Below are 27,069 nucleotides of genomic sequence, written 5' to 3' on the forward strand. Positions count from 1 at the left end.
TGATCTTTAGATACTATTTTTTCCTTCAATAATGAATTATCAAAAATATAAATTCTGTAGATTTGTTACCATGATTTTGTACATCCTTTGAGAGACCAATGCCAGTAAATGGTGAGAGAAAATAGTGGCATGAATGGCCTGTCATAGTTAAGTCCAACTTTAAGTCAATGTTAGTCTTTGTGAATCACCTCCTAGGCTACTTTAATAGTCTACAGTTGAGTTGTGGTCGTGCGATTTTTTTTGTCCAAAAATCTATTTCAAAGTCATTGTCAAAGGTAGAATATGTACATGTGGTAAAAAGTAATTGTATATTGCAAGGTTTCAGATTTATTGATGATTTCAAACGAGCATGCAATCTACATGTACCTTTATATGAAATACAAGGCATACAAACAAGGGTAGTTTTTAACTATTTCTAGTTCTATTTGGAATATGAGGTAATTTAAGCCCCACTGCACTACTCATAGCTACTTGCGCCCTCTGTATAGCAAACAATGCCTAAGCGGTGACTGTTGGTCCCCCATCGGATCCCCTTTTTCTTATGTTAATTGAGAGCTGAGTTGATAAGATAGCTGTCTGTCAGTGACCACGCTGGGAGGTCTAATCCCTCAAGGCCAAACTAGTGCAGACAGGCTTTAAGTTTCTGTAGTCTTCTGCTTTAGTGCTCAGCCTCGCAGGTGTTGTAGCTCTTGAAGCCAACCAGAGCTGTAAAAAAAAAAAAAAGGAAAAGAATTACTGGTTATTAGCAAAATCTGAGTTTGTCTTTCATCATTAGCATGCAGATACATGCCATGCACCGTACAACTTAAAATTCATTTCAAATAAAATTTGGAAGAAATTGCAATGTGGAGATTTAAAATGTGGATTTTTGAGGTACAGAACGGTCAAATCATCATGATTACAAATACCAATATTGCCTAGATTGGTTGACCTTCTGGTCAGAGGAAAACATTGGATTGGTTGCGTGTGCCAGTAAACGTCACAACAGTAAACAATTGACCATCTCTTCCTATTAGAAGGCTATATCAAGCACTGTCATTCTGCTAGTACTATATAACCAATCAGAGCCTTAATCAGGAATACGTTACAGATTTAATCAACTTACGGACTATGGATGCATCTTCTGTATGGGATATATCGAGCAATAAAAAAAGAAGGCATAGTTGTGCATGCATAACAAATTAAAGATTGTCATGTGATAGCTTTTCAGCCAATAGGATGCTCTCTGACAAGGCAAATACCCTACGTCACAACCAGGTTACACCAACAAGACCGACATGAGACTGTACAAACAATTTACATTGCCCACTATGACCAGGACTAGGTCTGTTTGGGGTCGGCGTGGAGCCAGTTTTTGCAGTGCGACTCGGGTATTACATAATATCATTCATCATCATCACAATCATCTCTTGACCCTTGACCTTTGACCTCACTCACTTGGTTTGTAATAGTCATAGACCTTGATGACTGCATCCTTGGTCTCCTTCACAAAGATCTCCTGCTTCAGGTTAAGAGGAATGCAGCGTAATTCAGCGTCAAACTGCAAGGATCAAACCAAACACAAAGGCCCAAATTAACAAATGAGGTTTAAATTTAAAGGAAAAGACCAGTATTGGAAACGCCCAAATTTCAAAAAATGAAATGGAAGCTCTCATTACCAATCATGTGAAAGAATATGTTTTGACTAATACATGATGATATCATATTTATCATTATCATTTTGATGATTCCAGAACCTTGCAGATGCTAGATGCTAGATGATCAACCTTTTCTGATCGATTCCACAACGTTTCTTTCACAATGCAATCGCATGACCATAACTGGTCTTTACCTTTAACCCATGGTTTAAACCCTCATTTACATAACCCATGGTTTAAAATAAGCGCAAAATAAGCGCGACACAGTCAGAGGTCCAACATTAGACAAGGCAAGGTATGCTTAATTTTCGCTTAGGGTTTAAACCATGGGTTAAATTTAAACCTCCTTCGTGAATTTGGGCCAAAACCTACCAATGACTATAGATTAGCCTCCCACACAGCATTTACAGGAGACAACTACACACAGAAAAACAGGAAGAAGGTGTGACTGCTGGAACAAATTTCTTAAGCAACAATTAAGATTTACAAATTTATAGTGTAATAATTTTCTTGACTAATGAATTCTCTACTTTGTATTGACTTAAAGCATGTCTGCACTAGTTTGGCCAGGAGGGATTAGACCACCCTGCTGGTCACTGCTGTGATTATCTCATCAACTCAGCTCTCAATTGACATAAGAAAAAGAGGATCATGGGGGACCAACGGGCACCGATTAGGCATTGTTTTCTATATAGAGGGAGCAAGTAGCTACAAGTGGTACAGTGGGGCTTTAATAGAGGGACCATCCCTGTCTTGTTTGTAATGGGTTAAGATCACCATTTCCTCTAGGCTTTATTATGACCAGCAGAATGTCTCACAGTTTTCAGGTGAGAATGATATTCCAATTGTATTATATTTCAATGGTATTTGGTCCCCTTAAAGCCGTCGGTTTTTGTAGAAGTTGCATTTTTCACACTAAGTTATCTCAGGTTTAGTATTCAAGGGTCTGACAAAAGGTTAAAGCTAAAGACCAGTTATGGCCATGCGAATGCATTGTGAAAGAAACGTTGTAAAATCGATCAGAAAAGGTTGATCATCTAGCATAAGGTTCTGGAATCATCAAAATGATAAGAAACTTGGCCAAGTCTTCATAAAGTTAGAAGCACTGTACACAGAAAGATGTATATGGGGTTACACACACGTGCGCGACACGTGCATTTCATATCTTTCAACAGGCGAGAGATACACTAATTTACCAAATATATCAATTAGTAGGCGGTTTCCCGTCAAAATTGTTATCATCATGTAATCATCATGTCATGTACTCAAAACATATTCTTTCACATGATTGGTAATAAGAGCTTCCATTTCATTTTTTGAAATTGGGGCGTTTCCAAAACTGGTCTTTACCTTTAACAAAATAATTACAAAAATAAAGCAATATACAGTGAAACCTGTATAGTTAAAGACTGCTAAAGGAAGACAAGAAAACATGATGGTTTTTTAAGTTCAGATTCCTTTAAAAAATGTTTAATTAGAACATGATGCAAGGGAAACAATCATTGCTGTCTCTATAGGTATGTCTCCATAAGCTCAAGATTGCCAAATAGCCCGCTATTTCTGATTTGGGAAATATGCCCGAAGTTACAAATCGCATCTTCATCAGCTCGATACTCGAGCTCAAGATATTTTGCTCAACGTTCGCGCATAGTGTGAGTCTTCGGGCTGGTGAAGAACACACCGGACAAATAACGGGATATTTTGCAAACTAGCCCAAGATATCTTAGGATGATTATCTCAACCAAATATTCCGCTAATTGCAACTGCGGTCTGATGAAGACGCAAATTAGCTGGATAATTTCCGATCGGGATAGTTAAAATAGCAGATTATTTGGCAATCTCGAGCTGATGAGGGAGGCCTTATAGGCAGGTGGTCTTTCTATACAGGTGGTCGCTACAGCAGGTTTGACCGAACTGACCTTATCAAAGTAGAGTGAGAGAGGTTGTCCGGGCTTGTACTTGTCAAAGCGCTTGAGGCCGATGCTGTTGCCATCCTGGAACCTGTTCAAGGATTGTTCATGAGGAACGTAACCAGACACCATCTTGACTTCCACGTTTGCCATTCCAGTCTCCCCACCGCTTCCCACGTACCTACAAATCAAGGATGTTATTGAAAATTTGATATTAACTCATAGCCTGCCATGAGGCTACATGCATGCTATCGTTATACTGCTTTGTCCATGCGAGAGAGCTATCGCTTGAGTGTCATGTGAGTGCGATGCAGCATTCGTAGTAGCAGTTATTGTTCATGCTCATTGGACTGTGCTGCGTATTTTGCACTCACTATTCATAGAACCCTCACGTTAATTAGATTATCTCCAAAACAACCTGGCACGGGGGGATTTAGGGCTTGGCACAATGGGGATTAGCCCTGTGGCATGATAAGAGTTAAAAGGGATACCGGTTTGTTTCACCTAATGAGCCTAGCAAGCGACTCGGACATGTTGGACTCCCACGTGTGCTGTGCAATGTGAAGCCTAAAGAAATCTGAATTGGAAGGTGTCATGGCTAGAATTCAGGCAACGGTCTAAAAACTGGCATCCCTGCATGGAGAGTGTTTCGCAAAGACTAAGATCGACTTTAAGTTGGACTTAACTATAGCAGGCCGTTCATGGCACTGTTTGCTCTCACGATGATCTAATGATCTTTAGATAATATTTTGTCCTTTAAAAATCGTCAATACTTACTGGGCCAGAGGGGATGAGACCACACAGCAAGGTCACTGACAGGTGGCTATCTCATTAACTCAGCTCTCAACAAACGTAAGAAAAAGAGGATCATGGGGGACCAACAGGCATCGATTGGTGAAGTTTTATATATAGAGTGAGCAAGTAGCTACAAGTAGGACAGTGGGGCTTTAAAGGCACACTGCCATACTTGTAGCTACTTGCTCCCTCTATATGGAAAACTTCCCCAATCGGTGCCTGTTGGTCCCCTATGATCCTCTTTTTCTTATGTTAAATGAGAGCTGAGTTAATGAGATAGCCACCTGTCACAGTGACCTCGATGGCTCTCTGTGTGGTCTAATCCCTTCTAGCCCAGTAGTGGTGACGGTCTTTAAAAATGAATTCTGTAGATTTATGACCATGATTTGTACGTCCATTGGGAGACCAATGCCAGTAAATGGTAAGAGCAAACAGTGGCATAAATGGCCTGCCATAGTTAAGTCCAACTTAAAGTTGCTCTTAGTCTTTGTGAAACCCCCCCCCCCCCAGACGATAGTCAGGGCAGGGTCATGTGTATAGCTAATCCAAAGTTATGCACATTGAATGTGTTGCATACAGTATTGCAGGCCCACATATTTTATTTCTATTAGACCATAAAATATCCATGAAGCTAGACTTAGGTTTTATGAGAAGATGCCCTGTATTCCATCACGCACTGCACAGACAGACATTGGGTTCAGACAGGACCCAAATTTGTCCATTTCCAGCCCTAACCAAAATCCAACCCTGGAACACATAATATACCCTAACCCTAATCTTAAACCTATATCACAACTGCAATCCTAAACATAACCCTATATCTTAAGCCTATATCACAACTGCAATCCTAAACATAACCCTATATCTTAAACCTATATCCCAACTGCAATCCTAAACCTAACCCTACATCTTAAACCTATATCAAAACTGCAATCCTAAACATAACCCTATATCTTAAACCTATATCCTAACTGCAATCCTAAATCTAACCCTACATCTTAAACCTATATCACAACTGCAATCCTAAACCTAACCCTATATCTTAAACCTATATCCCAACTGCAATCCTTAACCTAACCCATATCTTAAACCTATATCCCAACTGCAATCCTAAACCTAACCCTAATCTTAAACCTATATCACAACTGCAATCCTTAACCTAACCCTTATCTTAAACATATATCCCAACTGCAATCCTAAACCTAACCCTATATCTTAAACCTATATTCCAACTGCAATCCTAAACCTAGCCCTACATCTTAAACCTATATCCTAACTGCAATCCTAAATCTAAACCTACATCTTAAACCTATAACCCAACTGCAATCCTAAACCTAACCCTACATCTTAAACCTGTATCACAACTGCAATCCTAAACATAACCCTATATCTTAAACCTATATCCTAACTGCAATCCTAAATCTAACCCTACATCTTAAACCTATATCACAACTGCAATCCTAAACCTAACCCTATATCTTAAACCTATATCACAACTGCAATCCTTAACCTAACCCTTATCTTAAACCTATATCCCAACTGCAATCCTTAACCTAACCTTAATCTCAAACCTATATCCCAACTGCATTCCTAAACCCAACCCTTTATCTTTGATGTTTGGACCAAATGTTGCAGGAGGAAATTTCAAGTGGTCTAAATATTTGACGGGAGATGCGAATGTCATGGGTTCGAGCCCCAGCACGGCACTAGTCTCATTTCGCAAGATATGATATGCATTTGCCACTCTCCACCCAAGTGTTCAATGGGTTCCTGCTAGCCAGGAATTCCTTGAATGCTGTGAACACTAAAAGGGGCCGGTAACCTAGCTATATTGATATTGGAGGGCCTTTAGCGCTTTGCATCGTTGATATCTGTATGTGGGCTAAAAGGTTATACAATAACACTATTTATTCTTAAACAGATATTAAAGACCCCTTCGCTTACCTGACGCAAATCTCCAGGGTCTTGTCCCCGCAGGCTGTAGGATCTGAGACAGAGTTGCTTTCCCACTCTTTGATGGTTGTAGTTATGTTAAAGAGGAGACGGTTGGGAATTGCAACTGGCACATTGTACATTAGCTCAGCCTTAAGTAGAGAAAAGAAGGATCAAAACATGAAAATCATTACTGATTTTATTATTTACGATATAAATCTACGTATCTACCTATTCTACTTTGCTATTGTTGCACCTCAACATTGCATCACCTAAACTTAAAACACATCGCCAAATTGCTCATACCCCCCCCCCCCCCACCAATAGCGCCCTCCGTGACCCTTGCGTCCGAGCGCTGCCAACGTAACCTCTTCCTCTTATCACAATTTCCCTAGAACACACCTTGGTAAAGGCGCTGGGGATGGAGGGAGGGAAAATAGGTAGATACGTAGATTTATATCGTAAATAATAAAATCAGTAATGATTTTCATGATTTACATCAATAAATCAACGTATCTACCTATTCTACTTTGCTATAGACCAGCACAGATTAATGCCAGGTGGTAAAAACCAAGCAAAATTATCAAATTAATGAGAAATAGACGACGAAGCCGCCTTCAGAGAAGCGACCGCGAAGGCTCGTTCGCCCGCGGGCACATCTTTGAGGTAAAAAGCAGTAAAAGAACTTGGAGACTTCCAAAAAGCTGCCTTACAGATATCTCGAACTGAAACTCCGTTGAAAAGAGCCCAAGACGTACTGACACTGCGAGTATCATGAGCACGAGGAGTCCTGCCAGGCGTCAAGGCCTCAGGGCCCGCAGCCTTGATAGCCAGGACTAACCACCTGGAGATCGTATCCCGAGATGCCGCCGAATGTGGCTCTCGAGAAACCAGAAAGAGCTGATCCGACTTGCGAAAAGGCTTCGTCTTGTGAAGATACCATTTGAGGGCGCGAACGGGACACCACAGCTTGTCCCCGGAGACCGAAGACAAATCCGACAAGGGATGGAGCACCACTTCCACTGAACCCGACGTGTCAGATTGATTCTTAGCAATAAAAGAAGCCTTGGGAATCAAACGAACCCCACGTCCTTCCCAGCGGATATGCCCAGGGGCAACTGAAAGGGCATGAAGTGAGCTCCTACGCTGACCAGAAGCGATTGCCATGAGAAAAACCGTCTTGATCGTAGTATGCAGAAGCGTCGCAGAACACAGCGGTTCGAAGGGAGGGCGTGCTAAAGCTTCCAAAATCTTGGGTAAACTCCACGCTGGCGTCAGAGGTCTGAAGAAGGGTCTCTTAAGGGAGAAAGACTTCAAAAGAGCCGCTAGCTGAGGAGCAGAGGAAACCGAAGTACCATCGGCAAACCCCGAATGAACTGCAGCTATAGCTGACCGATAGCCACGAATCGTCGACAGAGCTCTTCCCTTGTCATACAAAGAGATCAGAAAGTCAGCAATAGAAGGTAAAGACGCCTCTCTAGGGGCGATGCCCACCTCCTCACACCAAGTGTGAAAAGCATCTAACCTGGAGTTGTAAACCGTCCTGGTCGACTCTCGTCTACTCTGGACTAGAAATTGTGCAGCACGTTCGGAGAAACCTGACGAATGAGCCCTCTCTCCGATAACGGCCAAGCGGTCAGATGGAGGATTTCCGGCCGCTGTTGTAGAAAACCGGACAGAGGTTGCGACACCAGATCCGGATGACATGGCAACGACCACGGAGTCCCCACCAGGAGGGTCAGGAGGTCCTGAAACCACGACCTCGCCGGCCACCAAGGAGCTATGAGAATCACCATCGCTTGATCTTCCCTGATCTTCCTGAGCACACGGGGAATCAACGCGTACGGGGGAAAGGCGTAAGCCCTCCACCCCCCCCCACGGGATCGCGAAAGCGTCCAGAACAAAAGCTCCTGGTTCCCGGACTCTCGAACAAAATCGAGGAAGACGATGGTTGAGCGAAGTTGCGAAGAGATCGATGCCGAGAACACCGAACACTCTCACCAGTTGCCTGAAGACAGTCGGAGACAGAGTCCACTCCGAAGGAAGGCACTTGCCTCTGGAGAGAAAGTCCGCTATGATATTCTCTTCGCCCGGGATATGTGATGCAATCGGGAACACCCTCGCCCCCTTGCACCACGCCCAGAGTTGAGAGGCCAACTCGTTCAGAGCCACAGAATGAGTGCCTCCCTGTCTGTTGATGTACGCCATCACCGACACGTTGTCCGTAAGTATCAGAACCGAGCGACCCACCAGACGAGCACGGAAGTGACGAAGCGAAGCAAACACTCCCAAGAGTTCCAACACATTGATGTGGGGCAGAAAGTCCAGATGACTCCAGTCTCCTGAAATCATTGACCCCTGGCAATGACCTCCCCAACCCAACAGCGATGATCTTCTCCCACGCCGGGAGAAATCTCCGGAGCCGCCCGCCGACCTGAGACCCAAGCACTCGGGGAAAGCCATCATCTAGAGAATGACTTCCCCCCTCCACGAAAGGGAGTCCGGGAAGATGAATATCCCCCGCAACTACCCCTGGACCACCTACCCCTAGAAGTCGAACCACGAGACGACGCACCACGGAAAGAAGAATCACGGTAAGACGAATCTCGAGACGAAGGACGACCACGATCCTGGTATTCCTCCTCGACCGGGTACCAGTCCTGAGGGCGGCCCTTAGACTGGCCGACGTTCTTACGAGAAGAACCCGAACTCTTCAAACTTTTCTTACGAGGTCTGGAGGAAGGAACCGGCTTTTGGACATCGCGAAAAGCAACGGACAGGTCTCGAGCCTGCTTCTCACCATCAATCTCGGCTTGCAGTAGAGTAGTGAAACTATCTTCACAAAGGTGGGGGCTGGCCACTGGAATCTGCGGAAGCAGTCCTGGAATTTGGCGTGGTCGAATGCCCAAACTAGTGAGCACAGCCTCCCGACGATGCTTCTCGATGGAATGCGAAGCCACCGCAAGCTGTGAGAAAAGAATACCCGATACCTCTCTCATGACCTGCACCAAGATCGAACGATCCTCAACAGTGATATGGAGATCGTCCGCACTAGCCAAAAGCTCCACCAGCATGTCCATCCGGAGACCAGAAGCAGTCAATGAAGAAAGATCAAACAGCAAGTTGTCACTTTTATCAAAAGGACCACGAGTCCCAAACTTCTTCCCCAAACGACTGGCCACAGCCACAAGTTTGGGAGAAACCCGTTTAGGACACAAATACGACTCAGCATCCTGAGGAACGAAAGCGTACTTGTTCACCTGCCGCTTAAGAAATCCCGTCGATGACGACAAGTCTTTTGCGGCGTTCACAAATTCTTCTTTGTGTAGATCAGGAAGAAACAGTCCCTGAACTGCTGAAGAGTCCGATTTAGAAGACAGGAAGCCCCGCCGCCCCGACGATAACTCCGGGACGACACAAGACTCAGGCACATATTTGTGAAACAAGGCTAACGATTCCGCCGCCAGAGACACCAACGGAGTAGACGCATCATCCCCCGCAGCTGAACCAGACGACTGAGCGATGGAACCAGCGTCCCAACCATCAACCGAGCCCCCCCCTATCTTGACCAGATAAACAGGGACGATCCCCGCCTATCGGAGTGCCCAACGATGCGTGAGGCAGAGAAGCAAAAAGAGAGGACCCCGGCGGAATACGACAACTCGAAACCCGCACCGGCGACTGCTCAGGAGAGATTGATGCATCTTCGGAAAGCTCCGAAATTAAATCAACCGCGATCGGATCCGAAACTGAAGTAGGAAGAACCGGAGGAGCCGACTCGGGCATCGAAGAGCGAAACGCGTCAGCAAAAGCCCGCATCCAATCCGAAAATTCCGGCGGGGGTGGAGGCACCGACGGAGGGAGAGTAGCCACCAAAGGCGGACCCCGAGGAGCCGCAAACGGTTCCGTAACATCAGAGCGCGGTTTCTTCGACGGATAAACAAAATCCGAGGAAGAACCGGCAACAGCGTCCCGGATACCCCGCCTCTTACGAGAAGTAGCGGCCGATGAAGAAACGGGACGGGTATCCGATAAAAGCCCGACGGTAGGAGCTCCACGCAAACCGAATCGGAAAAACGGAACACGCACCGACGGAGAGGCGCGGTTAGTTGAAGCACCAGGATCCGACTCGGCTGCACGGGTATCCGGACCGAAATCCGGAACCGGCAAAGCCGACAAAGGAACAGAAGAACCGGTCGGTGACCGGTTCAAGTCCGGATCCACGGTAGCAACCCGAATATCCGTCGATGGATTTGTGCACCGACCAAACAAAAGACCTGACGGAACAATTGATGGCGGTGCAGAACTAAGGTCCGTTCCACCCAGAGTTGATACCTCTGGGTTTCCGGGAACCGTCCCGAGGGGAGATAACATCGCCCCCTCGACCATTCTCATGGGCTTGCCTTGCCCGCATAAATGTCCGCTGACATTTGCATCCCCGGGGTTTGCGGTGTCACCACCGCTCCCGAGGGGCGTAACTAACAAAGACTTGCTAGAATCCATCGTCTTCTTTCTCGCGACAGAATTCGATTTCTTCTTAGAAACACCTGCTAAGAGAAAATTAGAACTGCGAGACATATTAAACCTTGTGAGAAAGAAAGATTAAACAAAGGGTACGAGCAATTATCAAACAGAATTAAATAAACTACCAGTGACTGAAACACCCCACCGACTACCCCCGCACGCACCCGAGACCTCGGAGTGAGAACGGGAAAACGCGAAAGAGGAAAAGAACAGTTGTCGGTAAGAAAACGTTCTAGAATACTGATAAATAAATAAATTCACGGAGTGAAACTACTCTCTAACGAAAAGGAAATCGTAGAGAATAATTATAAAAGGCGAAAATGAGAACCAAAAAGCGACTAAAGAGGAAAAACTCTTCAACTTTTGGGAGCGATTTATAGTGTAACTTATCTGTTCGGATGCGAAGAGATAAGAGGAAGAGGTTACGTTGGCAGCGCTCGGACGCAAGGGTCACAGAGGGCGCTATTGGGGGGGGGGGGGGGTATGAGCAATTTGGCGATGTGTTTTAAGTTTCGGTGATGCAATGTTGAGGTGCAACAATAGCAAAGTAGAATAGGTAGATACGTTGATTCATTGATGTAAATCAGGGGGGTGTTTCACAAAAAACTAAGATCGACTTTAAGTTGGACTTAACTATGGCAGGCCGTTCAGGCCACTGTTTGCTCTCACCATTTACTGGCATTGGTCTCTCAAGGGACGTACAAATCGTGGTCACAAATCTACAAAATTTACATTTTTTGATAATTCATTATTGAAGGAAAAAATATTATCTGAAAATGATAATGGTGAGAGCAACCAGTGGCATGACTGTCAGGATCTGTCTAGATCTATTTCTCTGATTTCATAATCCTCTTTGCTTTTCTATATTACCTTTTTTTTTCTTTCTAATACATTTATTTGTTCTACATCGTTAGTAGGATCTAGCCCTCTCTCAGTATTCATCTTTCTCTTTGTTTCTCAGCATTACTTTGCACTGTTTTTCTTCTTCTCTTATGTATCTGTATTTTGTTCACCTTTTTCTGTTTACTTTACAGCCCCTTGGTTTTGTTTCTTCAAAATTGATATTGTTATGTGCATTGTCAGTAGGATCTAACCCCCTCTCTGTGTTTATCCCCCTCTTTATTTCCCTTCATCAGTTTATCTCATTCCTCCCTTCCCTTAGCTTCCTTTCCTTCTTAAATTCATTCTTCCTCCTTTCTAAAATTATTTTTGTTTCTTCCTGTCTGTTAGTTAGCTATTCACCGGGCCTATACACAGCAAGCCTTGCTTTACTGTAGGCCCTTCAACTTTTACTATATACTTTATATAATGAATGATGAAACGTTTAACTCATAGTCTGCCATGAGGCTGTATGCACGCTCCCATTAAAGTGCTTTGTACATGCGAGAGAGCCATTGCTTTAGTGCCATGTGCATGCAAGGGCGCATTCGTAATAGTCATTGGACTGTGCTGTGTGTTTTGCACACGCTATTCATAGAACCATCGCGTTTATCAAAATATCTCAATATAAACTTGGCATGGAGGGATTTGGGGCTTGGCACAATGGGGATTATAGCCCTGTGGCATGATAAGAGTTTAACCGATTCATTATGTTGTACTTGAGTTTAACCGATTCATTATGTTGTACTTGACTTGTATGCGTTACTATTATCACTGGTTATACTATTTAGACAATATTAATTGTATTGTCTTAGTTTATTATTAAAGAATGTACAAGAAAGAAATATATTATGTATATGAAAACAACAAAAATTATGTGGAAAATAAAAATGAACTATTGCATTTCTTTCCCCATACCTGGAACAAAACACATCCACTGCCTGTAGCTGTCACTTCCAGCTCCGTCGGCACTTCCTCTAAATCTTCCCTCTGGAGTACCAGTCTGTTGTGGTTGTCTACCTCAAAACTGAGCTCCTGGGGGTCACTAGGAGGTGCCCTTGCAGCGTCCACATCAACGCTCACGGCGAGAGGTGCATCGGGGTCGTAGGCAAAGCTGGCAAATTTAGACAAGGCTTGGAGTCCTACGACAGTGTCCTGTAAAAATTCACAGTCACTTGTAAGCGCATGGAGATGTTATATCGTAATGCGATGATCACATATACCCCGCACTGGGAGCCTCCGGTTGAAATTATGGATTCTTTGAGATATGACTATAGCGTAGCACTATGCCAACCACCGAAGATCCATTATTTTATGGGTGGCTCAAAAAGACTGCATGTTATATTTGATCTATCTATCTATCAGGCTATAGTTCATCCAGACGTTGGACAAAGCCCTCCTCATAACATTTCCATTCTCTTCCGTCTCTAGCTGTCCTAGTCCAAGAGGCCGTTCCCATGTATGATGTTGGATTTATGATGTTATGATGTTTGATGTATATCCCTCATTAAAAAATGAAAAAACAAAAAATGTAAAGTAATTAGAAATACATCTGAAAATGGATATCAACTCACACCTCCGCAAAGAGCGCTGCTACAGTGGCTGTAGTGGCGATATTGTGAAAAGCCTATCGATAGCTTTGAACGGTGACTTTAATATCCAAGATATACCCCGTTTGACGGCAAGCAATATCTATTAGCTCTTCACCTCACATTTCTCCTTAGCTATATTCTTGCTTTTGCATCCTATATCATGTTGTATTTCGTGTACTGGGTTTGTGCCGGTTGTTGTGCCATTTCTCAATGATACTATCCGAAACTTTACTTCCTACTTGTTTTCTTACTATATTTATTAAATATAATGTGACAGGATGCTGTCCAGGCAAAGCTGTGCCTTATTCTGATTTGTATTAATTCATTGTACATGTATACGTTATCCCAATTTATGTATTATATTTCACTTGGAATTGCATGTTTTTTCCTTTGTAAAAATGTTTTTAAAAATGGAACTGAATAAACTTAAATGAACTGATGTCATGTTAGCCATCCATGACCAATCCTTGCAATGGAATATTTTGATGTGGGATATAATATCTAATCACTAATACCTGAGTTGATGAGAAGCCACCAAGTGCATTACGCTGCGTGTTGAGCCACTTCACCATCGGCATGGCTTGTACCAGAACATCACCAGGTGATGGTCTCCGATACCTGTACGCAAGAATGGCGTAAGAGGTCATCTCCACAGCAGAGGAGTCGACCCTGCAGAATCTGTAACAGTGGGCATCTTCTTCTACTTCCGTGCTGGGGGTCTCCGACTTACTCCAGTATCTCAGGCCAGCTGGAAAGAAAAAAAAACCCATCAAAATCCAATGAAATGCATAGTTTACTCCATTTACCATCCACCAAACTGCGACCTCAGAAACATTCCTTTTAGTTTCAATCAATAAATCGTTCTTCCACAAATCATTCTTTTAATTAACCTAATGTATATTTGAACACACCTGAGCTGATGATCTAGTCTTCTGAACATGTTCAGTCAAAGGACTGAATTACGCCTCATTCGGTTATGAAGCGGTACACTGCAGCGTTTTTAAAGCCCCACTGCACTACTTGTAGCTACTTGCTCCCTATATACAGTGTGAGTCAAAAGTTTACACCTAGAAAGTTGCTAATTATTTTAAGAATCATCTACGTTCAGTAAATTATTATACATCTTATGAAAGAGTGTTTTATCCCTAATCATTTGGTATCATTTTTGTGTGGTATGTGTTCACGCTTGGATGAACAGGAGGCATTTTGTACGAGGGTGCAAAATTTGACTTGCGCCAAAGTTGTTTATGTGATGTTTAAACAAAACAATTGGGATTTGGGTATTAAATCAATTTTTGTAAATCCAAATATCATCCCTAACAAAATTAATCATGCCACACATATCAAATATCAAATATCAATGAACATTTGTGCGCGTATGTGTGTGCGTATGTGACTTTCCTTGTGCAAAAAGCATATGCAATGCAATTCATTTGATACATTCAATTCATTCTCTCACTTCGCTATTAAATCCAAACAACACGCTATAAGCATCACTTTGGCGCAAGTCAATTTTTGCACTCTCGCAAACAATGCCTCCTGGTCATCCAAGCGTGAACAAATACCACACAAAAATGATACTAAATGAATTGGGATAAAACACTCTTTCATTAAGATGTATAACAATTTAATGTTCATAGATGATTTTTTTTAAATAATTAGCAGTTTTCTAGGTGTAATTTTTTTTTTGACTCACACGGTATAGAAAACAATGCCTAAGCGGTGCCTGTTGGTCCCCAATGCAGGGGTTATAGTGAGCACTAAAAAAAAAAAAAATTGTTTTTTTTTGTTTTCCCCTCAACCACGCCCCCCTTTAGTAAAAAAAAAAGAAAGAAGAGGATTCGCGAGGTGTGAAGTAGATGGGTACCCGGTAGGATGTGAACATTAATGTGGTTGGAAATCCAACCACATTAACGTTCACATCTTACCGGGCGCCATTTTACAAGCACGCACATGCTATTGGCCAGAATACTCCCTAGGGAGCAGTGCATAGCACTATCATGTGCGGATTAGCAATTGAATCCAGTGACTTGGGTGATAATAATTACAATGTAAAGCACTTAGAAATATATACGCCGTGATGGCTCAGTGGTAGAGCAGTGGTCTCGTCACCGAGAGGTCCTGGGTTCGAAACCAAGTCAATGCGCTTGTGCCCTTTGGTAAGGCATTAATCCTCATTACCAAGTCCCTTGGAGAAGACTTAAAGCTGTCGGTTGCTTGCTTCCAAGCATATATGCTTTCTTAAATAGCAGTCAGGTAAAACAATCACAACATCTAAGAGCTAATAACAATACAAATGTGACTTTTATTATTATAATGTGGCAAGTTATTTCTTTCCTTATGAGACCATAGCTTACCATCTCCGAGGGCCCTTGTGTTCAGGTGGTTGAGGGCAATGGACCAAGGCACACGATAGGATCTACCCAACCCCAGAGCATAGCTGCTGATAGCAAGAGTGTAGGTGTCCATGGTCTCTCTTCCAAACCTGATGCCATTCCTGATGCAGTTAAAACTTGACCTCATGGGGGGCGACTGTCAGGGTGTGGGGGACAAAGGGGAATATTGTTATATTTTGTTCAAGATATGCAAATAATTTGAGCTAGAGAGTATGTTGTAAAGTAATACTGTTATCGCTTTCATACTCATGTCATTTCTGATGTCACTGAGACCCAAGATCAGGAAGAGATACCATGGAAATAGGGAGGGGGATGAAGGGGAATATTGTCCTTTTTTTGTTTAAGATATGCATTTTGTACCAATCACTAATCGCCCCCCAAAAATATTTTGCTCTTCATATCCATGTCACTATACTAACCTCACTTTAGAAATCTAGCCATCTGATTCATCAAAATTGGAGTCATCATTTTAGCCATGCCCTGCTTACCAGTCAATAGTCTTTTAAAAAGTGCCCTCGTACACGCCTACCAGTCAATAGTCTTTTGAAAAGTGCCCTCATACTGCAATCCCCATTGGTTTACGTGTTACGATTGTCTTTGTGCGAGTGCGGACACCATACAGTGCTTTTTGTCTGCGGTTCCCAAATGATTGAAACTTTCAGTCATTTTTCCAGCGAAGATTAACAGACAGTGTCTCAGATTTTCTGTGATGTTTTAACCAATCTTTACTCAATAAAAGGATAAGGTAAGAATTCTTGGTAGATTTTTGTTTCACTGATTCGTCACAAAAAAGACATATCAACTGCTTTAATACTCGAGGTCTAGCTGTTGGCTCTTGAGAACGTGCGAATCCTGCCATGAACCCGAGGCGCCCCTGGGTGGGCGGCGCGCCAAGGGTTCATGGCAGGACTCTTGAGCCTATAAAACAGCCAGGCCTCTCAAAGTAGTCAATATCTCTATACTATATAACTAAATTACTACATGTATATTCAAATATTGCTTTGACAAAGAGATGTTGCAAGTTTACATACACTTTTAACAAACGTAAGTGCGACTTCTGAACAGACTAGTTGACTTGGGTTCTGTGTGAGGAGTTTTATGTTATCCTTCATTTTCATTTTCATTTTCATTTTCTTCATACTACTTATGGCCATTAACCTTAAGACTCTCTGTGACTTCGAAGAGGCTTAGACGATGGACCACATCTTGCAGTGCGGCGGAACGGGTTGCACAGATGAAGACCTGGCCCTTGTAAATGAGACGGCCATCGCAGCCAACAGGCGATGGAAGAACTTAATTTAATTTAATTTAGGAACTTTACATTATTCTTGATCTAAGGAGACACGAACGAACAAACCTTAAGAATGCCTGGAAAAATCTTGATTTCATACATTGTTGTCGGAGCACCATTAAAGGAGGTGAATTATATCATTACAAGAGCTTTGTGGGAAGACACCAACTTATAATACTTCCTTAAACTGGCCTATTCTTGTAATCATTGCCAAATTGAAGAATACTTACCTCAGGATAAGCACCAGCCTCTATCAATGCTATGGTAACAAAGGCAGTCAAGGTTACTGGACTGGACACGGAACCCTAAATAAGGCAATCAACAACAAACAAAAATGATAATTCTTATAAGGGTGGTCAACAAACAAAAACTCAAAACAATCATGTAAAATTGCAAGGAGCGAGGAAGGAATACGGACTGATGTAATAATAATAATAATAGCTAGTTCTTATGGCTGGGCTCCAGGGCTTGCTTAACCCTAGCCTTTCAACAAGGCCTTGTGACTATGTCTATTTTCCACTCCAAACAGCAGCCGAGATGATTGAGTCTAGATTCGGGGTGAACGCGCGACTGAGTGGCGCTAGCCACGAGGCCTTTTGGAATCTAGATTTTACTGCTCTGCATGAATTATTCATTACTTTGGATTTATTTACCAATCAGAACGGCCATTTCCCAGTTGGCTTCGTTCGCGATTTCGTTCATTATCAAAACATGTAAGAAAAGGTAAAAGACGTAAATAAGTCTTGCTTATGAGATGAACATTTGAATGATAGATACAAAATATTACATTCAAATCTACGTTGCATGAAAAATTACAATAAAACAGGAAGCATTTGATGACTTATGCTAACAATCATAAGTGAGGTAATTGGACTTTCCCTGTATATAAAATGAACCAGTCCAACTCATTTTTGTTCCATGTAGAGGTCAGAGGTCTTAGCCCGTACGTCATTCTTAGTTCATAGTAGACCATGTTCGTACTACGTAGAGTTTACTGTGCTTGTGTGTGTGTGTGTGATGGATATTATATGCTGACGTCATGCGAGGATACGTTCACTGATTGGACGCTACCATTTCGGTAGAGAATTCCAGTCGGAAACAAAGATTAGCTGAAGAAATCCAATCTAGATTACTAAAGGCTATTGGCTGCACTACTCGCTCTGTCGTTCACTCTGGTTTTCGTGATTAGTCTCTTTTTAGTGGCTCGCCGTTTATCGGACATGTGGCCTTGATGAAAGGCTAGCTTAACCCTTACTGTACTAGGCTATTTTGAGCACCTCGTGACTGAGGGGGGGGGGACCTGTACTCAGTTCTCTATATCATATTCATTATCATCATCATCCTCCTCCTCCTCCTCCTTATCATCATTATCATTACCACCACCACCATCATCATCATCATCATCACCATCACCATCACCACCACCACCACCACCATCATCATCATCATCACCACCACCACCATCATCATCATCATCACAGAGTAACAGACCTGCATCTCCTTGTGGATGACGCGTCCTTGTTTCACAAAGCAGCCGTTCTCGTCTCGAGGGTTCCTCCTCAGCCACATTTTTGCCCTGTCCCGGGGTCTCTTGTCGATGTCGATGAACTCCAGGGCCTGGTTGAAACACTTGAGAACAAAAGCCGTCAGCCAGGTGCTTCCCTCTCCGTCCCTCTGACCAAAAGCACTGTAGGAGTGGTCGTTGAGCTGGTAATTGAGCTGCCGCTGATATCCTGCAAAAAACGGTAAGCACCCCCGTGAGAATTCAAAGTAGGATGAAAAGATACTGATTTGAACCAATTTCGAATTTTGTCATTCTGTAAATTTGGCATCCCTGATGTGTTAAAAATCTAGGCTACATGATTCATGAAATGTCTTTCATTTGCTCCGCCGACAATTGCTCCGCCGACATTTGCTCTGCCGACAATTGCTCCGCTGACATTCGCTCCGCCGATAATATTTCTATCATGGGTTATTTTTGTTTTTGTTTTGTGTGATTTGTTTTGATGTTGTTATTCAGGGCCGTAGCCAGCATTTTGAGAAGGGGGGTGGGGAGGTGAGTTTTAATTCCCCAAAAAAAAGTGATAAACCTTTTCGAAAGACGCAATTCTCTTTTTTTTGGGGGGGGGGGGGGGAGCAGGTGCAGAAGCTTTTAAGTAAAAGATAAACTTTTCTCGACCTTGAGTCGACCTCCTTACAACAAATGGTGATTTTCTTTTCTTAGGCACAATATAATTTAAGGTAATATTTATTCCCTTTTGGTAAGCAATTGTATATAGCGAGAGAGAGAGCTAAAAATGTAGACTAGCTTATCATTAATAATGAATAGCATCTTCCTGCTTAATTTCCCTCCCGATTAAATGAGCATGTTTGTACCATAAACGGGCGAGCGAGCGTTTTAATCCAAAGAATTATTTTCAACATTAATGAGTTTCAAAACAGAGGTTTTTTGCTGCTGGACGGGTCGGGCACATTCATAGCGAGCGGGTGGCTTTAAGCTTATTTTATATTGAATAGCATCTACCTGCCTTCCGCCCTTCTTCATCTGATGTTTAGGAGCTGCACATTCGTCAGATAAAATGAATATGTTTAAAATCATAATCGCGATTTAGCGTAGCAAGACTGTGAGCAATTTTGTTTGCACTTCTCTTTTGATAATAATTATAGGCATATTTTTTTTCTCCATAAAATAACTGCATCTTCTTGTCCCGTGAAAGGGAGGGCACAACCACATATTTGGGAACGTTTTTTGTTTGTTTTTAATTGTTTTAATTGGCGAACAAGGAAGGTAAAAATCATAGGTTAAAATCTTGAATAGAATCTTTCTACATTACGCCCCTTTTGAATCAAACGAGCACGTAATCAACGAGCACGTTTTAATTTGATGATCATTTTATAAATTTAAATGCTAAAAAACGAATTTGGACAAAAAATAACAGCTGCGGTGACAGAATCGGCGAAATTGAATGAACATAATATGAATTTGTGTGGCCAACTTACGAAATCCTATACCGAGAAATCCTATAATAGCGATCTGAAATTCAATTTTGCTGAATTTTGGTTTGGTTTAGTGGTTTATTGAGAAATCACATCAAACAAGCAGCTCGCAGGCTGAAAATGTTCAATTTACAAACAAGTTAAAAATATAGAGAGATATAAACATATACAAAACTAAAATACATATTGTAAGTTATTGTAAGATGAAATCGAAATTGCAAAACAAAGTTATACAGTAATGTAATAATAAACTTTCATGTTGAAGAACCAAGACAGTGGCAAGGAGAGAATGGAGAAGAAAAAGGAAAGTTGTTTGAGCGAAAGAGTTGAGAAAGTATTTAACAATTGCTAAACAAACATTTCTATTACAAAAAATGAAATTAAGCATTAAAAAAAAACCTATTGGATGGGATGAAATTAAACCGTAAAGTCAAAATGACAGTCTCAAATCTATTATTTCAATGCGAAGTAGTGCCGGAAATTTCTTATTTGTTCCAATACACAACATGAATAGAATAGAATGTCAAATGTATGACTTGTGCGTGTATTTTCTCTACAGAAGACCAATAATTATATGCAATTCGTAGTATATTATATACAGAAAACAATTCTGAATACTTTCTGAAATTGTCCATAAAATAAATAATTTGTTTTTCATGATTAAAAATGAAATAAAACTATACAATATGAAACTGTATTAATACAATCATGGACAAACTCGATCATAGTTGTTAGATTTTAGAAGTGAAATTACAGTAATATAGAGGCAATTTTTTTTTAAAATAGAAAAGAAAAGAAAGAAAGTTAAATCCCTATAATTCATGGAAAGAAAGGAATTCAATCGCCCTAGTCTTCCCATCAGAGAACTTACACCACCCCACCCCACTCCACTCCCACCCAAGAACATGGATAGCAATAGGATATATGCTTAAATACAGTAGATTAATTACTCTTCTTCAAAGTTCATAGCATAGAAAAAAAGGATCCTTCTTTATCTCTCATTGGCGCTTTTATTCTTTAATTTGATTATGCCATGAAAAAAAGTAGACACAAATAAATAAGAATAATTCAATATATTATAAAGGAATGAAGTTATATCAAAACTATGTTCAATTTCGCAAATAAACTGTGAAGTAAAAAGTGGAACGATATAATTATTTACATTGTATACAGTTATACTCACTCGTTATTACAATACAAAAGAAACGTATTGAAAACAAATCAAGATTTTATGTTATATAACCTGATTGGAAAAAGTTCATTAGGAGGCAAATAACCAAAGCTTGCATACTACCAAAAGTATTGTTTTCAAAGCAATATGTTTATATTCGTCAATCAGTGATGTTCACTGATTCCAAATCTTTCCAGAGGAAGGGGGATGTTACGATATGCGATACCCGAACATCCGGTATCCGTGGTAGTTGAATAAACAACATGTCTTCCATAACAAACCAGACTGCCGACTCTATAGGCTATTATCTACCTTAATAAGAACCTCAAACTCATCACTAATTTCAAAACCATATCTCCTTCAATGAATTGAATTGAACTTAATTCGATTCCAATCACATAAAAAGTAACATTATACATTGTTGTAAAACATAGCCAAAGAAAAATACATTGAAAAATAAATATATACATTGGAAAAAGAAAGAAAAAGAAATGAAATGGAAGACATAATTGAATCTACTAAACGTATAGGATGAAAAAGGCGCATCTGTAAAAGCCACAGGGGCTTGATGTATTTTGGGTGCACCCTAAATAGCGCATCACAATATAATTAATGTGTACAATTATAATAAATATTGTAAAGATTCACAAAATCAAATGCTACTTTAGAGGGCGTTGTTTACACTGAAAAATATCCAGATTACCGACGTTAAAATAATGAGGCCCTATTTCAGTTGCATTAACGATGAATAAAGAAAAAAGATTGATCTTTATTGCGGTATGTCACTGAACAGTGCAATAACTCTTTTCTCATGTTATTCTTAGAGAGTACAAGTTTCTACTGTAAGCATACACATGTATGCATATAACTGGTGTGTTCAAAGTATCACTATTTTTCAAATACGACTCTTAATTTTTTTTTGTAGAATAAGTCCACTTATCCATTAAAATGTATCTTATCTTGATATGTAAATAAAGATTGATTATATTTGCATACATTGAGAGCTATAAGCGTCTCCTTATCCTTCTAATGTAATTTATATTATACTTCATTTTCAGAAAACTCAGGAAAGGCGTTAAGGTTTGTTCTCTGGATTTGGAAAGATATATGCGTGATAGTCTATTGAGAGTGTATGCATGCTTCGTCTGTCAAGTCGTTGTTGTTGACATTGTCAACGAAATAAGATAAGAGGGAGGTAATTATCTTCTGGCATAATAAGGAAGAGTGATAAAACTGTAAATGAAAGCAAATTAAATATAAGTCTACGTTTCTCAGGGTCTTCAGACTCCTGCCCCGCTGTAATTGTATGATCTAAACAGGTTATCATTGTCATAACTATTTCTTTTCTTTTTACTCTGGCCGTGGAAAGAAATAAGAAATCAAAGAAAAAATTGTTCTAAGCATTTAGGTCAGGCATTTTTACAGTGAAAGTACAAAGTTCTTCAGCATTAGATGTGTTATCCTGGAACATTCAATAATCATTGTTTAGGCCCCTTCCCCCCTATCAGCTCCGTCAATTAAAGAATAAAATAACTTACTCTCTGCAACATGTGTCTTTACAATCGTTTTAATGACGCGATTAATGAAAGAAAGAGCGGGTGAAAATTGTACTGAAAACGCGACAAATCAAGATACTGGGTGACAGAGTCAAAGAGAGATAGGTAGAAAGAGGAGAGTATTAGTGATAGATGAGAGAGAGAGAGAGAGTGAGAGAAGGGGGGGGGGGCTTCGGGAAGTTGAGAAATAGTCGATACCTATTGAGGAATCTAGGTAGAGTATACAGTACCGTTTAACAATGGAATAGGAGCTGGATTAAATAAGCTCTCTCTCTCTCTCTCTATCTCTCTCTGTGTGTCTTTTGTCTTTCACACAAACACACTAATGGACTTTAGATGTAATATACCAATGAACAAAACATCCAAACTTGATTCGGGTTGAGTCATTCTTATCATTGATGTGTCCAAAGTATCACTATTGTTACGAATGAAAAAGATAATAACTGATTAAGTGTTATAAGACTATGTACCCGTAAAGCAATATCTCATATTTTGATATGTAAATAACAATAATCTTTCTAAAGCAAACAGCGGGAGCATTGAGTAGCTTCTTATACTTCTCTTGCGATGTATAACATCTTTTGTTTTCAATCCAACAAGTCACTGAATTGTTGAATACTGGCATAATTTCGATTATTTAGACTTAATATTATTTCACATGTCTTCAAATAAAACAAATTGAAAAGTAAGTATTCTTTTCTTTTTGTAAATATCTGTTCACTTGCCTCTTTTGTTATTGTTGTTGTGTAAAGTGGAAAGAAAGAAACAAAACATTGCATTCGTTGTTTAAAATCATCATGGAAGTCAGCTATAACAAAGAATGTAGCGATAAAATGTAGGATGGCCGCATATAGAGAGGCTTCGTATCCTGGGGAAGCATTTTGAGAACGATGTCATGTTTGATGCTAGTAAAACGATGTTAATTGTCATGAAAATCAGGACAAGCCATAATTGTTTCATGCATGTGCAAAGTGTGTGGGCCTGCGTTCGCGTACAGTTAAAGGCAAACATGCGCAGGCGCAAGCACCAATGGTAATTAAGTGTTAATTCCGCGCCATTAAAGTTTGTTATGACTTTTAATACAGTTTTGCATAACATAGAATATAGCATACTTTCATAATTATAAATCCACTTTTATGTGTCATAAGCTATAATTTTACTAAGTACGACTGAGCAATAATCCAATCACCATTCCTTAATGTTTTGCGGTGATTTTGTATAGCTCCTTGTTTTTCTCATGATGTATAATGCATCCATTCTTATTCTTATTACAGCTACATCTTTTAAGTACACACTACACGCCATGGCGTCAAGGTTTCCTCCAGAAAACCGGGTTCAACTGAGAGCAAGAAAAGGTCATGATATGAAGTGGTCATGTGACAAGCACGCTGAGCCAGTCGCGTTTTACTGTAAAGAACATGATATTCCTATTTGTCACAGATGTGCGACCAAAGATCACGGCAAGATATGTGAGCTAGACGACATCGAGGATGTCATCCTTGAGAGGATGAGAAGACTGGATGATAAACAGCAAGAAATAGAGGAAACAAAGAAACAGCTGAAAAAGCTTGACTCTAAAATAGAGTCCAGTGCGACTTCTACAAGTAATCATCTTCAGATAGTCAACGATGAGGTTAGGTCCACACACAAAGATGAATCAAAGAGTGTGAATGATGATGAGGAAAAGAAGATCCGTCTCATCAACGAGGAGGCGGATGAGGAAATTCGTATTATTAACATGAAGAGGGACAGACGAATCAAAGGATGCAATGCTGAGAAAGAAAAGCAGCAGCTAATCATCAAAGAAAGCCAAGCAAAAGTATTATCAGAGACAAAGGCAATCAGCGAAGTAATTTCCAAAAAGATCACAGATCTTCAAAGTAAGAATCAGCATGCAATCGACACATTTGATAATACTGACGCCATGATCAAGAGAATCAAACAAGATGACAAAACATTAGTGAATGAAGCTCCTCAAGTACTTGCATCAATTGATGACAATTTAAATTTGAATATTCATCAAGATGTTAGCGACTGTCTTGATAGAATACAACGTGAAGTTCAGAAAGTGAAGTTTGTCAAGGGTGAAGTAGGCGGGGAACACTTCAGGAGAATTGATGGCTATATCGGTAAATGGGAGCTTGTCAAGTCAATCCAAATTTCATTGATTGTTAATTACCCTCGGATTTGTGGTTTTATCAGTGATGATGAGATATGTGTATTGGACATCAAGAACAATATGTATGTTACAAATATCAGCACTGAGCACACAAAGAAAGTCATTAAAGGAGATGGTAACGTGTATATTACATCATGCGCCCCCATAGACAGCAACGTAATAGTATGTGGTAAGTGGAGACGAGGCTGCACGGGTGACAGTGTGGATGGATGCATCACTCTCTATGACAGACAGTGGAAGGTGATTAGAAACATCAGCATACCGAGGAATAACCACGATAGGAATGCTAGTGTGTACATTGATGTTGACAGGGATGGGATGATCCTCGCTGCTGAGTTCAATCAGTTTAATATATACGTCATCAACCCTGCTGATGGTAAGATAGTAATCACTATTACGATGCAGGGCAAGAAGGTGAAGGGTGAGATACAAGCCTTGTCATCAGGTGATATCATTGTGAATACAGATGATAATGAATTTACTGTCATCTCACGATCAGGAGAAGAGAAGGCTGTCATACATTCTGATGATTGGGTGTGGTCATGGTTACGCATTGACAAATTGACAAACACACTCTATATCACACACACGGATGACGAGAGTACTACCTGCACAGTTGATCAGGTGTCATGTGATGGTATCATCGAGGAACGGAACATCGTGCAATATGAGGACTTTTACGTCTACACTAATAACCCATGCCTCGTAACTTCTTCTGGTAACCTTGTAGTTTGTGTGGGAGACAAGCTGTTTGTGTACAAGAAGAGATTTATTGTATGAATCATCAGATAAAATAAATGCAATTCCTCATACTGCAGAAATTAATCAGCCTCAACGTAATATAGGATTATTTGATTGTTCACATAACTCAGTTGTAAGTAAAGCATTTCTATTTTTCACAAAAGAATTTGTTTTACATATTACATTACTTCAAAATCTCAGCGACTTTTTAGAAGTTGTTACAAGCTCCTTACCCGGAATAAAATCATTTTTCCCCTTTCAATAATTACACAATATTTTCTAAATATAATAATCAAAATCAGAATCATAGTAATTTATATATTTTCTTTAGTAATTGAACAACGCGTTTTGAGAGTATTTCTGGGGTACAAACTATTTTCAATATACTGGATGAACCTTATCTCATTTATGTTTTTAATATTTATATTCGATTAATTTTGAATTTAATGAAATTGTTTTTGAAGCTTTCATGTGGAACCAATATTCAATGTACCCGGTATGCGATCAAAATGAAGCATGGATTGAGAAATGACTACTAATTGTAGAAGAAAAGGAAACAATACATGTCTTCCCTTTCGGTACAAAGTCTCAATAGGCTTAGCCACTTTGAAACAGTGAGGATATGTTATCCTTACAAAAAAAAATCTTGACATCGATAAGAATAAGATTAGACAGATTTTCCTCTATGTCCAAAGTTATCGCGAGATTTCAGTTGGGGTTTTAAAGGGGCATTATGACAACTAATTGTAGAAGAAAAGGAAACAATACATGTCTTCCCTTTCGGTACAAAGTCTCAATAGGCTTAGCCACTTTGAAACAGTGAGGATATGTTATCCTTACAAAAAAAATCTTGACATCGATAAGAATAAGATTAGACAGATTTTCCTCTATGTCCAAAGTTATCGCGAGATTTCAGTTGGGGTTTTAAAGGGGCATATTTTGTCCCAAATCGTTCATGTTCAAAGTAGGTTTTTATCTATATGATGTCAGTGATGTGTAAATGTAGCTAGAACATGGAGGGTTATGACCTAATCTTTTGAAGTTGTGCATGGTTTAATTAATCGAGGGATTGAATTCATATTGATTATAATTGATTTATATTATTGATGTATACTTTTTTTGCGATACTGTTGTGAATGCATGCTAAAACATGATACATTGCTTTACATGTACTGAAAACACATACATGTGCAGGCGATTCGATAAACCTTATATTAAATCATCTATATCGAATCGCAGAGTATGACTTTGTTAAGTTATTTCTTTTCTTACCGCTGTCAAACGCCTTTCCAATTAAACTGCTATGCATCTTTCTCAAATCCGTCAAACTGAAAACACCACATGTTCTTGATAAATCAGTTCTGTAGACTTGTTTTTCGGTATCTTCACTTCTGGTTGTACTTTTCTTTTCTACATCAATCCCTCAATAATTTTTTCATACGAGCAAACCTTTATTGTTTTAATATCAT

The 27,069-nt window shown here is 40.4% G+C and overlaps 2 protein-coding genes across 2 annotated transcripts; one reads left to right on the plus strand and one right to left on the minus strand.

The window, feature by feature from the left end:
* Positions 1–561: 561 nt before the first annotated feature.
* LOC100894118 (alpha-2-macroglobulin) lies at positions 562–22,451 on the minus strand. Its single transcript, XM_030988820.1, has 10 exons — positions 22,391–22,451; positions 18,448–18,689; positions 17,187–17,261; positions 15,627–15,801; positions 13,785–14,017; positions 12,596–12,832; positions 6,287–6,426; positions 3,557–3,728; positions 1,438–1,540; positions 562–705 (listed from the first exon to the last, which is right to left on the minus strand). The coding sequence occupies exons 1-10, from the start codon at positions 22,449–22,451 to the stop codon at positions 659–661; spliced, it is 1,485 nt and encodes a 494-aa protein (XP_030844680.1). The 3' UTR covers positions 562–658.
* A 990-nt stretch (positions 22,452–23,441) lies between these two features.
* On the plus strand, positions 23,442–25,748 carry LOC115925472. The gene has a single exon (XM_030989395.1). The coding sequence runs from the start codon at positions 23,918–23,920 to the stop codon at positions 25,637–25,639; it is 1,722 nt and encodes a 573-aa protein (XP_030845255.1). The 5' UTR covers positions 23,442–23,917; the 3' UTR covers positions 25,640–25,748.
* The last annotated feature ends 1,321 nt before the right edge of the window (positions 25,749–27,069 follow it).

This window comes from Strongylocentrotus purpuratus, unplaced genomic scaffold (assembly GCF_000002235.5).
Source record: "Strongylocentrotus purpuratus isolate Spur 01 unplaced genomic scaffold, Spur_5.0 spur5_scaffold_18, whole genome shotgun sequence".
Classification (NCBI taxonomy): Eukaryota; Metazoa; Echinodermata; class Echinoidea; order Camarodonta; family Strongylocentrotidae; genus Strongylocentrotus; species Strongylocentrotus purpuratus.